At 42.0% G+C, this 14,567-nt stretch overlaps 1 protein-coding gene across 4 annotated transcripts in view; it reads right to left on the reverse strand.

Annotated features, from left to right (window-relative positions):
* KALRN (kalirin RhoGEF kinase) overlaps positions 1 to 14,567 on the reverse strand; it is a gene marked incomplete at its 5' end in the record, with an annotated part of 529,922 nt that overhangs the window by 142,267 nt on the left and 373,088 nt on the right. For all 4 annotated transcript variants that reach the window (XM_082483615.1, XM_082483616.1, XM_082483614.1 and 1 more), the window contains 9 exons: positions 960 to 1,062; positions 2,375 to 2,517; positions 3,219 to 3,320; positions 3,728 to 3,918; positions 5,668 to 5,779; positions 6,471 to 6,563; positions 10,264 to 10,353; positions 12,039 to 12,108; positions 13,897 to 14,006. In XM_082483615.1, coding sequence (XP_082339741.1) covers positions 960 to 1,062; positions 2,375 to 2,517; positions 3,219 to 3,320; positions 3,728 to 3,918; positions 5,668 to 5,779; positions 6,471 to 6,563; positions 10,264 to 10,353; positions 12,039 to 12,108; positions 13,897 to 14,006 — 1,014 coding nt within the window. The remainder of the gene's footprint in view (positions 1 to 959; positions 1,063 to 2,374; positions 2,518 to 3,218; positions 3,321 to 3,727; positions 3,919 to 5,667; positions 5,780 to 6,470; positions 6,564 to 10,263; positions 10,354 to 12,038; positions 12,109 to 13,896; positions 14,007 to 14,567) is intronic.

The following is a 14,567-nucleotide window of genomic DNA, read 5'->3' on the forward strand; positions in this document are numbered from 1 at the left end:
TCAAAATAACTCCTGCACTGAACCTTGCTTGTGAACTTTACAACCATAAACTTGAATTCTGATTTTGTGAAGACACAATTCTACCTTGTGTAAGTGGTAGCATAAAGCCCTGACAAACAGATAAATCCATAATGGCTCTGCAGACTTTATCCTTTTGCAAGTTTCACATGGTTTCAAAACAACACATGAAAAGAATATGGACATCTCTCGGTCGATGTGACAAACCCCAACAGCGTAGCTAAGGTAAATTATTCCTAACAGCCCGTTTACTCCTACCACCAACTGCTAATTCAGCAGGAGGTATATCAGGGTGACAAATTCGAGTCAGCCATCCTAGTGGAGCTGGGAATCTGGACTCAGATCGTCTGATAAATAAAATGATGGGTACATACGTGCCGACAGCGTGCAGCATTCCAATAGAATCTAGCGCATCTCAGGGCCATCCATATGCTCCACCATATGTCCGCGAGGAGAGGGGTCCAGAATCACAGTCTCTGGAAAGGGTAGGTCTCCCAGGCTCTCAAGATACCAGCCAGGATCCCAATTTTGCTGTATTAATTGGTGTGTATTCCTGTATTCCCTCCAACAAACTACTGATTTTAGCTCAGAGGGCAAATATGGAACATAACCAACTGTTTGTCGATTCAGAAGCTGGCTCCCACAGGGCAAGTTCTACCAGGGAAGAAAAGGTTGCTCTGGGCTGTGTTTCTTCAGAGCCAATTCAACCTCTGTGTATTAACCACAAAGAAGCTGGAGCAACAGAGATGTTACCATGTAAAACAGCAGTACTGACAAGCACCTAGAAACAGACTGGATTTTAATAGCCTAGCATGGGGGAATACAAGTTTTGACTCACTCAGTAGAAGACAGGTTGCTTTATTTCTGCCTTCCATTGTGCTCTTCACTTACATTTTTCTGGGTGCGATTAGCTGCAGTGTATTTTCACATTTCGGTCCTACCTTATCGCTGTCCACTGTGTTCTGTGATGTTCTGGATGCAATGGAAATGGTGTCAGGTTGACTGCTGCCATCTCCTTGGCTGTCTGCATCATCTACTCCATCTCTGCAAAAGACATAATAGGGAAACAACGATGCTTACTTTAACACACCACCTTGGAATGCGCACAACTTTATAGGTGGATTTGAGAAGTGCCGAGTCAGCGTGCCAGAGCTGGCTTTGTGCTAAAATTACCTCACTGATGCAGCTCATGTTGCACCCTCAGCCATAGGGTTGGGATTAGTACATAATCACAACGTTTGTTGCTGGAAAGAGGATGGCCGTTGCCTGCATACTTACAGCAGAGAAGACTCTGGTGTTCAGAAATAGCTCTGTAATGAGGCTGTCAGGCAGAAATTTTCCTACAATTAGATTTCTGCCTTAACCAAAACCATTCAGCCCAGGCCACATGTGACACTGAGGGAAGGGGTATTTGTCTTGTCTCACAGGAACCACATCTTCAGGAATTAAATATTAAGCCATAAAAATTATATCCAAACATTAATAAAGACAGTGTAGAGCTCTACAAGTCTACCTCTACTTGCTGTATAGATGTAGTTCTCCTACATCTTTACTGGTCTTTCAAAATAAAAATTTAAATAATATAAAATACATATTGAAGGACAAAGAAAAAAAAATTAAGACCCCTGTTCCGTACTAGAAAACTCTTGTATTGGTGCATGTCCCCAGGAAGAAATATCTGTATCTCTGCTTTGCTACAGATCTCCTGGGTGACTTTCCTTACTCATGCTTCAGATGCCTCTATGATACAGCCTGAAGTAAGAGGGTGATAAAACTTGATCAGGAAATGGAGATGCTTAAATTACAGGTGGCTTTTGGGAATGCAAGCACGACAACAAAAGAAAAATTCGTTTTCTATAATTTCTATTTAATCCAGGATTCAAAGAAGTTGGCAAAAAAAATGTGAGATAACTTCACAGGCTGAAATGAGTTCGTATTTGATGATGCAACACAGGTTCTCCAGTGTAGTAATATATTATCATGACCAGCTGTGATTTTCATTGTCAAGCAATTCAAAATGCCAAATGGGGGAAAAAAAAAAAAATCTGTCAATACTCAAATGTGAAGGAGTAAATTCTACTTTGGGAAAGAAACATAACCTTGGACTCTGAAGAACTTTTACTGTTTCTCTCCAGTACTTTGGAGTACTAAAATAAAAGACCTTTGTATGTATGTCATAGAAGTGCTTTCTTGCTACTTTTGCCAGGACAACGTATAAAAAACAAAGGTGATGAAAACTGCTTTTGGCTATAGTAAGAAAAAGTTAGTGAATCCAGTCAAAAGCCCACAGACACTACACTGCTGTTGGTCAAGAAAACGCGAGTGATTTCATGTTGTATGGAATGACTGAGGTTACCTTCTACTGTTGTTCCGCTGCTTTGCTGGTGTCTTGGGGAGCTGAATTGGCTCTTTCAGAGCTCCTTTCAGATGGATAATCCTTTCTTGAATGACTTCCCGGATATTTTTGATCCATTCCTGTTTTGTTTCAATACTGGATGCCTAAAGTTCCACAAGGCAGAAAGACAAACACTTTATCATATTCCCAGCACGTCACCTCCTATGTAGGAGAATCGTGGTTGGTTGATGAACATGCATGATTAACTGTTTCTCCTCTCTGCTGTATTGTTTTAACGGCTGGAGTACCTGGTAACTCCAGAACTGAAGTATTTTCACCAGACCTACTTGGCAAGCAACAGTAAAGCAGCTAAGCTCTGGATAAATATATTTAATGCTAGCAATACAGCACGGTCTGTGGAGGAGAAATAGGTTATCAGTGCACAGCTGAGATTTCCTCAGACAAAATAACTATAACGTGAATTCTTCATTAGAAACTCACTTGACAGAAATGGCTCACAGTTCTGGAGGTTTGAGGAATAGGTTGATTGTCGATAAGCCCAGTGGCCAAGGACTAAGAGAATTACACCTCCCAGCCAAACGTCCTGAGACCTGGCCTGTGTCAGTGGGCAGCTGCTCAACCCAGGTTGCAAAAGGAGATGCAATTTCAGCAAGGCTGCACAACTGCACTGTCTTGATTCATACTGAGGCCTTAGAGCTGAATTGCTCCTGATGCAGCATGACCCTGCTGACAGACATGGAAGCCATGCGAATACCAGGAGGGAAGAAACTGACCTTTCATTTAGTGCTCCCAAGGCCTCAACTAGCAGCTCTAAAGGCAAAGACAATAAGCAGAAAAGACTTACTTTCAGCACTGTTTTATTGTCTGAGGATGGCGTTCGTCCAGACCACAAAGCAAATTTACAGGGATCTCCTTCAACGTGTTCAGTCACTCCCAGTTCTGAGGTCTAGTGCGGAGGAGAGATGATGAGAGATTTCATATATACGAAGCTTCATGAGTCTAGAAAACTTTACATTTGTAGGGAGAAATGGGGAGGCAGGGACAGATAAGGCATCGAGCTCTTGTCTCTGCTTTGCTACACACAGAAAATCACCAGGGTATGGCGAGGAAGTGAATGGCTTGAGTGATCCTCCTTGCATTTCCCACCCACCCTTCACATCTCGCTTTCTTAAACCTCTCCAGACTCACTGCAAGCTTGGCTTCCAGGGGAGCCCCGCAGGGCCCAGAGCTTGCCCTTCCAGGTAGCATGAGCATCCCCAACCCAGCACGGGGACATGCGAGCCATCCCCCAAACTCCACCTCTACCTACAAGAAAGACAACACCCAGAATACTTTCTTTGCAGCCACACCTACCAGTAACTTGTTCTTGTAAACATATTTTGTGTGTCCTGAAGAATCTTTGATCTCTTTGCTAAACACCAAAGAGATTTCAAAGAGAAACAAATGCCTCTCACGGCCTTTCCGAATTAGAGACTTGGGATCCCACACTTGGAAGGAATCCTGAAGAATCAGCTCTCCCTGGACGTCCAGGTTCTCATCAAACCCTAAAACCACAAAATACATTGGCTTGTATTTGTTCTTGGGACCAGTAGTGCCCAGAAACACCAGACCACTAAGGACTTGAAATAAAACTGTCTTGCTCTTTTTTTTTTTTTTATGTGTATTCTGAAAGGACATTAATGGGCATCCATTTCCCCAGTGAAAAAAATATTTTTCTTTTTTTTTTTTCCTACTGCAACAATACAATTATTTCACCAGAGAGAAATACATCATATGTGCTAAATGAGACTGCTGCTAAAGCACAGTAGTAATTACGTAAAGATAAATATTATAAAGGTTTCAGCAGTGGCTACTGTACACAGAACTGCAATGCAAGGAATCTTATGCACGTCAACGCACATTCAGAGAAAAATATCATGTGGTAGTTGGAAGTGCCCCATCATACCATGATGCCTTCAAGCACGCTAACCCAACCTTCAGGGGCCTGTGAGTCCACAGCAGTGCCATGGGGGGGCTACATCTATGACAGTGAATTGGTGTGGTGTCTGAAACAAGCTTTCCAGGAGCAGTTTCTCATCTTCCAAGCTGCATGTCAAAGACCTTCACATGGCTGAGGATCACAGGACTCCCTCCACATAACTGGGAGGCTTGAGGGAAAAGGGATTCTCTAGTGCAAGGTGGCTTCCAAACTGCTGTCTCAGCAGCTTGTGGGTCACACTTCTCTCCAGAGCTGGGGATTGCTGTTGCTCATGCCAGATAGCCCTGGCAGAGCAGCAAGCAGCCCGGTCCCTGCTCCAAATAGTCAGGAATAATGTTTTTTTTTTTTAGGAGACAAGTGTCCAAGTGCTTGCCTACCCTGACAAAGTCATCCCAGCTTCTTTATTATTGCGTGTTGCTGGTCATCTCATGGGGACAGATTATTCAGGCGTTATTTTGGGAAACCTTGCTTTTCACCAGACACCACAGTTAAAACCATCTTTATCGTGGTTCTACTTACGCTGGGTCGGTTTGCACCCCTGCAATTTTAATCACTTGATCTTAATGTGCTGCTTAGCTACTGGCACCATTTCCTTTTTCTTGCCTGTTTTAGTATTCTTCTTGTTTCCCGGTTCTGACTCAAGCCAGGCTAGAAATTATTTTCGCAGGCCAAGAAAACGTTTGAGAGACAATAAAGCATCTCTGTCCAGAAGAAAATTTTTAAATTTTACAAATAGTCCACACATCAAAAAGCCAACAAAAGACTTAACTTTGGGGCAAGCAAACTATTTTCTTCTGTAGTTTTGAAATACTTTTTAATAATACTTTTTTTTCTTTTTTTAATCTTTGGGATAATTATATTAACATTTTGAAACACAAGCTGTTTTGACTCAGAAAACCAGAACTTTTCCTTTTGAAATGTTGAGACAGTATTTAGAAATGTTTTCATTCAATAATCGTTACAGCTGCCAGCAGCTAAACTGAGGGTTTTTTTTTTTGTTTCATTAAGTAAGAATGTTTTAACCAAATATATATATACATTGTATATGTATACACACATGTACATATATATATACATATAATACATATACACACACATAAGATATAAATAAATAAACCCCCAAAATTTCCTAGCCAGCTTTATTCTTCCAAGACTTTTGGAGAAATATCAGAAAGGAGTTAAGAATTACCTGAAAATTATGATAAATCAACAGCATTGCTACAGTCAACCCGTACTAACTTTCTACCCAAGTTACAAGAAGGCTTCATTTATCAGCAGGTCCCTCCCCTGCCCCGACCTCCTGCCCATCTGCTACCTTCCAGCATGCTGACGTGCATTGCGTCGTTGGCCTTTTTTGGGACACTGAGCATCACTTCCAGACCGTCTTTGAGTTCCCCTTTGCCCTCCTCGCAGCAGGTTAGCAGTTCCTAAGAAGCAATGCAGAACACCTATAAACAAACTCTCACCAACATGCTGGCTTTATATCCGATTGTGTTACTTGGTACACGCAACTGCTTCGCTAACAGCGACAGGAGAAAGCTGAACTGCCTCAAAACCCACTGTGGATAGTCACAGACAGTGGGGATCAAATGGGAATGACTACAAAGCAAGACAGAACAAGGTGCTCTTGAGTGGGACTGGACACTCAGAAGATTTCTGGGGACTTACGCCTACACAGCAGACATCAGTCAGTCCAGCTGTGCCAGCTGGGTTGCCAAAAGTTCATTGCTGCTGTCAGTGAAGCCTTTAATCAAATCATTACATGACACAAACTTACAAAAAGGAGAGTAAACAGTTCTGTCATCCCTTCAATTTCCCTTTCCCAGTTGTCACTTCTGAGGGTTAAGTCCACTCGGATACAAAAAAACCCAGTTGAAACAGGGGACCAGTTTTTTTACTGTTTGTTTTTTTTCTTTCTGTGAGCAGTCTCCTTTAAAACACCCGACCTGATTTCCCACTTTGTTGCCATGCTCAGGCCTGGGAGGTCGGAGGAGCAGCTCAGCAGGAGCTGCTTAGGGGCCATGAACAGGTGATGAAGCAGCTCCCTTAAGAACAAGTTAACTCATTACACCTGTGAACCGCTCTGCATGAGCTGACTTGGGCAGCTCACGAAGGTACCTTCAGTAGGAGTTGGTATTTTGTGATCCTCTGGACAGGCTTGATTAAATAAGAAGAGATAGAGTTGGCCAGACCGTGTCTTTGCTGAATTTCCTAGAAGAGATAAAACCAGCAGTCAGTCATGGAAACCATTTACCCCCCTACCAGACAGAACCACCCATAACTAATTTTAGCTCTGGATCTCTGCATTTCTTTATTTTTTAACTCTCTTTTAAGCTCACATGCAAATAACTGTGGTTTCAGAGAGGCTGGCAATAAACTGCGGAGTCCCCCTAAGGCCATATAAACTGCAGGGGCCCTACGCAAGTCAAGCTAAGGCTATGTTGAGTAAACTACACAGGCTTCGATTTAAATATGACTTATCTTTCATTTTAACTGGTTTCTCTTAGCTATGAAGGCTGAAAGCAGAGTCTTAACGTTCAATTAAAATGGAGTGACATTAAATTAAATTGCACGCGTAGGGTGTAATTTAGCTGTCTAAACATGAGCATCTAGTACCATTTGAGAGCCCTGGGGTAGCTGAAATATCCACAGGGGAGTAACGGGGCTGACACAGTGCTGACAGACCTATGCTATTCTGAGGTGGTACCTGGGGGTGAGAAGAGATATCCTTATGATACCTTTTACAGCACTGAATACTTGTGGTTTGTCACCTGAATCTCAGTCAAAATGTCTGTGCTGATCACTGATGTGCTCGTGAACTTCTGGAGACATTGCAGATAGGCGCCTGGTGAGGTCTGCTAAGGGCGAGCTGCCCTTGGGTTGGCTTTGTAACAACTGGAAGGGTCTGAACCTACTGTGGGTGGAAACTGGAGAGGTCTGTGCAGTGTAGAGCACGGTAGTGCGGACATTTCTCACAATCCTTTAAGTAACATGAAGCAGAGGGATACCTGAGCTAGCTTTGAAGCGGCTGGCAAGTTTCAGAAACAGGCTAGCCACAGGGCTCTAGGCTCTCTGCTTTGCCCTGATTCTTGTTTAAAGCAAGCTTGGTTCACGTTATAGTGCCCCATAGTTCACCATTAGACACAACTTTAGTTATTCCTTGGGAGGAAAAATGTCCCAAGGGCCTGGAAGAAATGAAGGTATCTGACAGGCACCGTGTGCTGGCAGTTGTGTGTTTCAAACTGGATGCGCTGCACAACAGGATCAACATGTAGTCTTACATGCAATGATAGAATCCCAGAAAAACACCAATTATATCCTCTGCGTAGGGCAGTACGGGGCCCTCAGAGGCCCTTGGATGCCTCGGGGGACAGGAATACTTGAATACAATTTCACACTATAAGAATTGCTGAATTTACAATGAAGCAGTGATAAAGTGCCCAGATTTTGTTTCAAATGTCTAGAGAGTCACAAACAAAGATAAGCCATCTAATTGTGTACAGTTCTTTAGTAGGAGGACAAACTGCATCCTGAACTGGGTGTACAGATCGATGGCCTGCTGAGTAGACTGAGTCAACACTAAAAACCTCATGAAACATTTAGGTTTTGTAATGCATGACAAATTTCTGGTGAGCAATTTCAGAAAAACTATTACTAAGGAGAAGCTGAGACCCGGCTTGCACCTCTGCCCATTTCCTATGGGACACTCTAGCTCAGCGGAGAAACTGTCCAAGAACCATCAGCCGTGCAGAAACACAATGCTCTGCAATGCTACCAAACTTGGTAAGCTTTACCACGTTCCACTCTGTAAATTTGGACATGCAAATTAAAGGTGCCCTATGGCTCCTTGAATATAACAACTGATCTTTTCCAAGATTTAAAGGAAAAAAATATTCAAAATAGCAGAAGCATATAGACAACTGAACCAAACTTTTGTCTTTGTCCTGAGGACCAAAGCTCGCTTAAATCACAGACACTAAAATCAACTCTATCCCCTCAGTAATATGCTGATTTCCACCAGCTGAAGCTCTCGCAATGAGCCCTGAAGCTGCAAATTTTCTGTGGACTTGAGGGGTTCAGACAGATTACTGGGACTACTTGTTTTCATCTCAACGGTGGCTTCTATGATGGTTTATGCAATTTAAGGGATTGTACACTTGTGATCTTCAAGCATGCTTCTTACTAAGGAGTCTTATTCTAGATAACTCACTCTTGTCGTGAAGGTGTTTTGGGAAATTCCAGGTTCTTCCTGGAAGAAAAGAACAGCCATTTCCTCCGTATTCCTTGGGCTAGACTGTCCTCTCTCTGTCCTGCTACTTAACTACTGCCAAAGCAAGATCAAGATAAAAAGGATCTACAGGTACTTCACACTACCTTAGTCAGATTGAGTGAATCCTAGAAGATTTTCTTGGGGGGAATAGCCAGTTTTCTCTTTTTGCGCAAGCATCACTGGGTAGCCCAGCACAATTCCCACTAATGGAAGGAAAACATCTCCTCTTGCAAAACAGCAGATGCCGACACATGAATATTCTCTATTAAGCAACATCAGGCAGGTTTCTAGCCCATATACAGAGCTGGAGTGGAAAAGCTTAGCAGAGGAAACGCTTTTAACCTGTGTGAACAACACTGATAGACACCCAAGGTGGCTCGAACCCTCCACGAATCACCAACCAGTACAAACCATTCAACAGGCTCAAGCGCCACCTCCTGGAAAATCCCTCTCAGTTCAATTCTACTTTTAGACCATTCGGCAACAAGGCAAAAAACAAGGCAAAAGGTGGTGTTCATCACCTTTCTTCTGGCTCACGTGAGGTCTTTCAGTGTTGGGTTTATCTGAAATGCTATAACCATTGGCACATACAAAACCCAGAGGAGCCGATTCATGTCTGGCAGGTTGGATCCTGCTGAGTAGCTACATTTGTAAAAAGATTGTCAATGCTTTTCAAAAGAGATCTTAGCACTTTTTTTTTAAAAAGGCAAGTAATTAAAGCTCTAAGATAAGCAGAAAAGCACGGCAAAATGGATGAGGTTTCAAAAATCAGAGGGAAAGCTTAGTTTAAAAGTACTCAAAAACTTTAAAGATTTTTCTCAGCCTAAAAAACTGAGTTTGGAGCCTGCAAATGTTTATCACCAGGTGTAGTGCTTGTAAGGGAAATAGTCCAATTGCAGTCAATGGAGTCCCTTACTAGCATGATGAAGCAAATGTTTAGAATCATAGAATCATTTGGATTGGAAAAGACCTTTAAGATCATCATGTCCGACCTTCAACTTAGCACTGCCACTAACCCATGTCCCTCAACACTACATCTTTATGTCAACCACTTCCCTGGGCAGCCTGTTCCAATGTTTGATAATCCTTCCAGTAAAGAATTTTTTTCTAATATCCAATCTAAACCTCCCCTGGCTCACCTTGAGGCCATTTCCTCTTGTCCTATCACTTGTTACCTGGGAAAAGAGTCTGACCCCCACCTCGCCAAAACCTCTTTTTAGGTAGTTGTAGATAGAGGCTCAAAAGGGTGGGTAAAATTTGCAGAACAGGAGGGCAGGATCTTGTTTTGGACTTAGGGATTTCACATCATAAAATATAATGGGATCTGCTTTTTATTTTACCACTAAACCTAGAAGTAAAGAGTACATCCAAACCAGTTCTTTAGAAAGGACTGGGTCTAAAAAATGCACAAAGGTTCCCATAAGAATATGTGTCTCCATTAAAAATGACTTGCCACACTGATGAAGATCACACATCACACCACAGTTTTCACACACTGTCAGTTTTCACAGCATGTGATAACTGCCGTGGAATGAAAAACCCAAATGCCACAGCACAAAAAGGAACCCGTTGCTCAGATGTAAAGAGGAGGTGTTTCAGCTGCACTGTGCGTGCTGAAGGAAAATGGCAATGGCTGCTTACATCAAAGAAAGTCCCTGCGTGTTCCAGGATGAGCTGGTTGGAGTCAGGCTTGTTTTTGCAGTAGGTGACATACATCTGGAATTTATCTGCCTGTGAAAACAAACATCAAGGGAAAAGCAAGATAAAGCTATTTCTCTACTTGCACAGTCTTTCATTAAGGCTCACCAGGATAAATATAGCTGATAAAACCCCACTTCTCAAAGCAACATCAGAATTGCAAATTAAGAATGGAAGACTTATAGATAGTTCATACCTTAACTGAGCAGTTCTGAGGGGAATAAGCTGCACCGTGTACCAGCTACGGGAGGCTTTCTCTAGCAAGTGTCACAGAGGGATGGGCTAAAACTAATCCAGCTGCAAAATAATTTCTAAGAACTCTAATGATGTTCCACAGATTTTATCCAAAAGTCTGCAGGTCTCAAACCCCAGTCAAGAAATGTTGGTTCTTTCACCTACTTGCAGATAAAGCCAGTGCAGAAAGTGAGCAAAAGACTCACCTAGCTTAAACTGGCTTGAGCCAACATTTTTGACTTGAGTCTGGCTCAGATTTGTGACACCTGGCCCAAACTTGCCTTTCCTACCTCGGTTCAGACTTTAATGGCTCAAACTTTATGTTGTGCTAGGATTGTTTTGCATTTCATTTCCTAATTTATTTACTTTTAAGAGGAAATTAAAAGCATCTGTGCACTCCTGCCTTAGAGCAGTTTTGTATTACTGAACTCTGGACTCCGGGCCAGGCAGGCAAACAGTAGAGGAGGCTGGCCTCCTTTTATTACTGTTGCATTTTTTTTATACCAGGTATCTAAATAACAGGACCCTGCAGTTGGGCAGGCAGCTTTGTATGTATGTCTGTAACCACACACACAGCTCTGGACATATACTGCTACTGAGATGATGTGGCAGTATCTTAAAAGTACAATGAAGATTTTGCACAGAGCGTCATGTAAATGTGTCCATGTTTCATAAATATAGAACCTCTTCTTTGTAAACATTATTTCTGAATCCATTTCATCAATATTTGTGTCATGTTTTTAAATTAAAATCCCATTTGAAATCACCCAAACATGCTCATTTTTTTTGGTGAGAGAAAATGTTCCATAATGACTTTTAAAATACTAATTCCCAGCTTTGAAATATGAATAAAACCATCAGACAAAACATGAAGATGGCTGGCTTGCGTGATAAATATTTTGAAAAGAGAACAGCTTTCATACAGATAAATTACTGTAGCCAATTCCTGGAGCCTCCTACGCCCATGAAAACTCTTAGCATCAAGATTTCAAAGTCCTTTTGGAAATTATCCTGCCATTGGGTAATGGAATGAGAAAGCACAGTGACTCAGCAATTTGATACTAATTTCTGAAGGAAACCGTTGATAAAATATGTTGTTCATGCCTTTGTAGAGGTCTCATGGCACAACGAAAGTTCTCTAAAGAGGGTATATTAAGATTTTAAATGTCCGTCCTCCCAGGGCCCTTTGCAAAGAAATGAATATCACCCCTAAATTTTGACGAAGCAGAGGTAAAATCTGTGCTGGTCAGTGCAGGACAAGGAGAGAGGCTCTGGAAAGCCTTCACACCACTGCTCAGGAGAAGAGTTATGGGAGGGAACTTTTCACCCAGGGAGAGGCGAAGGACAAAGCAGTCGTAGTTCCAGATTAGCTTCTAATCTCACTTATCACTAAGGATATAACCCTTGCACCAATTCCCAGCTTGTTTCTGTCTGTGCTGGAGGAATTAATTTGAATAAATAATGAAAAGAAGACGCCTCATTACCCAGGTGACGAAGCAGTGGCCCACATCCTCAGGCAGTTGTTCGTACTTCTCTAGTTCTTTCAGAAAAATGCTGAAAAAAGAAGACACGGATGTAATTAGTTGTAGTCAAATACCCAGGAGAAGCAGAATGACCAATGAGTTAATCAGTGCTAATGATCAATACTTGTATCTTGATTACAAGGCTAATCAAGTGTCTTGCCAGTGGAAAACGTGTGTCCTTGCCAAGGTATGCTTTGGTTTTTGAGCAGTCAGGCTTGACTCAACTAGAAAGGAAAAGGTAGCAATCCCTAGTAGGGGGTCAGCGTATTCAGGACTGCAAAGTGATATTCAAGAACCAAATTGTGAATCTTCAAAAAGATCTTTTGCTCTTCCTCTGAATCACTGCACAAGACGAAGCCCAAAGCTGCCAGCTTTCCACCACCAAACTCAGCACCCTGGGCAAAGGACAACAATTTAAACAAGCTTGATACTTCACAGGCAAGTAGTAAACACCCAAAATACAGATTTTGTAATCAACTCTCTCCCAATGCCTTGCACTATGAGTGACATCTCTGCAGATAGAGGCCTGTACAATGCCTGGGTAGAAAGAGGAATGTGAAACAGAAGTTGCAGAAGGAGAAGCAACTGAATGTGCTGTTCCCCCAGCCCTGAATCAGGCTAGGGGATGCCTTAACGTCACCAGCCAAAGGAAAAGACTGTGGAGGATGCTGGCGGAGGCAAGGGGTGGGACAATTTATTTTAGTGTCGCTAGAAGTTTCAGCAGGAAACGGATTATGCAGAAGTAGGAAGCTGGAGGAGAATGGGTCAGGGAAAGGACAAATGGTAGCAGCAGAGAGCTGAGGGACATGACTGAGGGTTGAAGGGGTGTTAGCTGGGAGCAAGGGAAAGTCAAAACGGAGAGTAATCAGATGGCATCAGTCAGGGTCACTAAAAAGAAGATATAGCACCACAAAGAAAGGGAAAGTGGTAAGGCAATTGGGTGATCCTAGCATATATTTAAATGGGAGCAGAATACTTACCCATATGACAGGGCAATTCTTGTGGGCTGGAACTCAATTAACCTATTACTTAAAGGCTTTTTTAACGTAATATGTAGTCTGAACCTACTATCCTGGTATGCTTTGAAGCTGCTTGCACAAAAACATGCATATGGCAGCCTCTACTGGGCCATATTTATGTGTATGTGATGACCATATTTATCTGTAAGTGATGATGCATTTATCTGGCTGAAGCACTGGAAATTTCCCAGAACTTCAACAGGAAAGGGCTTTATGATTTGTTTTTCAAACTGCTTTGGTTTTGATGTGTAACTTAAAGACAGACTTCGAAATTCAGACTGAACTCGTGGGAGTCAGCACCCCTAAATGTTAAGTTTATAACTGCTATTGCATTCACATTATAGCAGGGAAACAATGCCCTCTAAGCTGATCTGATGCACAGTCTTATCTTGAAAAGAGGGAGTACTGTTAGTTACAGATTAAAAACAGAATCTCCAAGAAGTGGCAGGAAACCTATTGATTAACCCAGCTCATATCAACCATTCCTTTCCTCCCCTCGTGTTTTCCAAGGGATCATACTTTTGACAGGCAAGCTTCCAGACTAGATATAGTGCTGTGAGACAGAAAGCATGTATAGGAGTACAAAGCACTGGTATAATATGACTTTAACACTGTTAATCAGCTGAAGGTGAAGTTCAAACTAAGGTGCAACTCAGTTTTGTAAAAGAAACAAAACAAGAAATCAGACATTATTTTGCAAATCCGGATCAATTACTTTACACTCTTGTGTGCATTGTATAGGTATACACATGCCTTTGGCTTCCTTAGTAAACATTATCAGAACTGTTAGGAAAACCTACTTGTTATGAAAGTCATATATCTCCTGAATATTGCCAAAGATGATGTGTTCCTTATTAAGGATCCCAGCAGGTATTTCTTCCACTCCACTTGTCATTTCCCAAAGGTAAGTCTGGAAGACACCAGCAATTCTTAGCTTTGCGAATAAATGCAGCGAAAAAGAATAGATCTCCCTGTTTTGTTGCCAAAGGCACAGGCTGACAAGGGAACTATGTACTCTGAGATTAAACAAATAAGCTAAAAAAATAAATGTTCCAGTGTCACAGAAAGCTCTCCAGAGAAATTCAAAGTGCTGACACTCAGAAGTTGTCTGAGGAAAAAGCAGAAACATGCCAACACCACCCTTCTTTGCTGTCCAACTGATGGTGTCCAAAAACTGCAGGCAGAAACAGTTGAAAGATAAGCTGGATTTGCCACTTCAGTAGCATTAGATACATAAAAACCTCTTTCAAACTGCAGGAATGTGAAAGCTGACAGATAAATACACTCTGCTTTTTGCCTTGAATATCACAGTGCACTTCAGGAACACCCTGCTGTAGAGCTAGGCAAGGTGCAAATCCAGCTTTCTCTAGTATGAGATGATCCAAAGGAATAGATTTGAATTTTTAAGAAAAGGCTTCATGATTCAAATAAAGAGCAGAAACCAACAAATTTCAGGCCAACGTGCAAATAT

The sequence above is a fragment of the Vanellus vanellus genome (assembly GCF_965231255.1).
Source record: "Vanellus vanellus genome assembly, chromosome: 5".
NCBI classification, from domain to species: Eukaryota; Metazoa; Chordata; class Aves; order Charadriiformes; family Charadriidae; genus Vanellus; species Vanellus vanellus.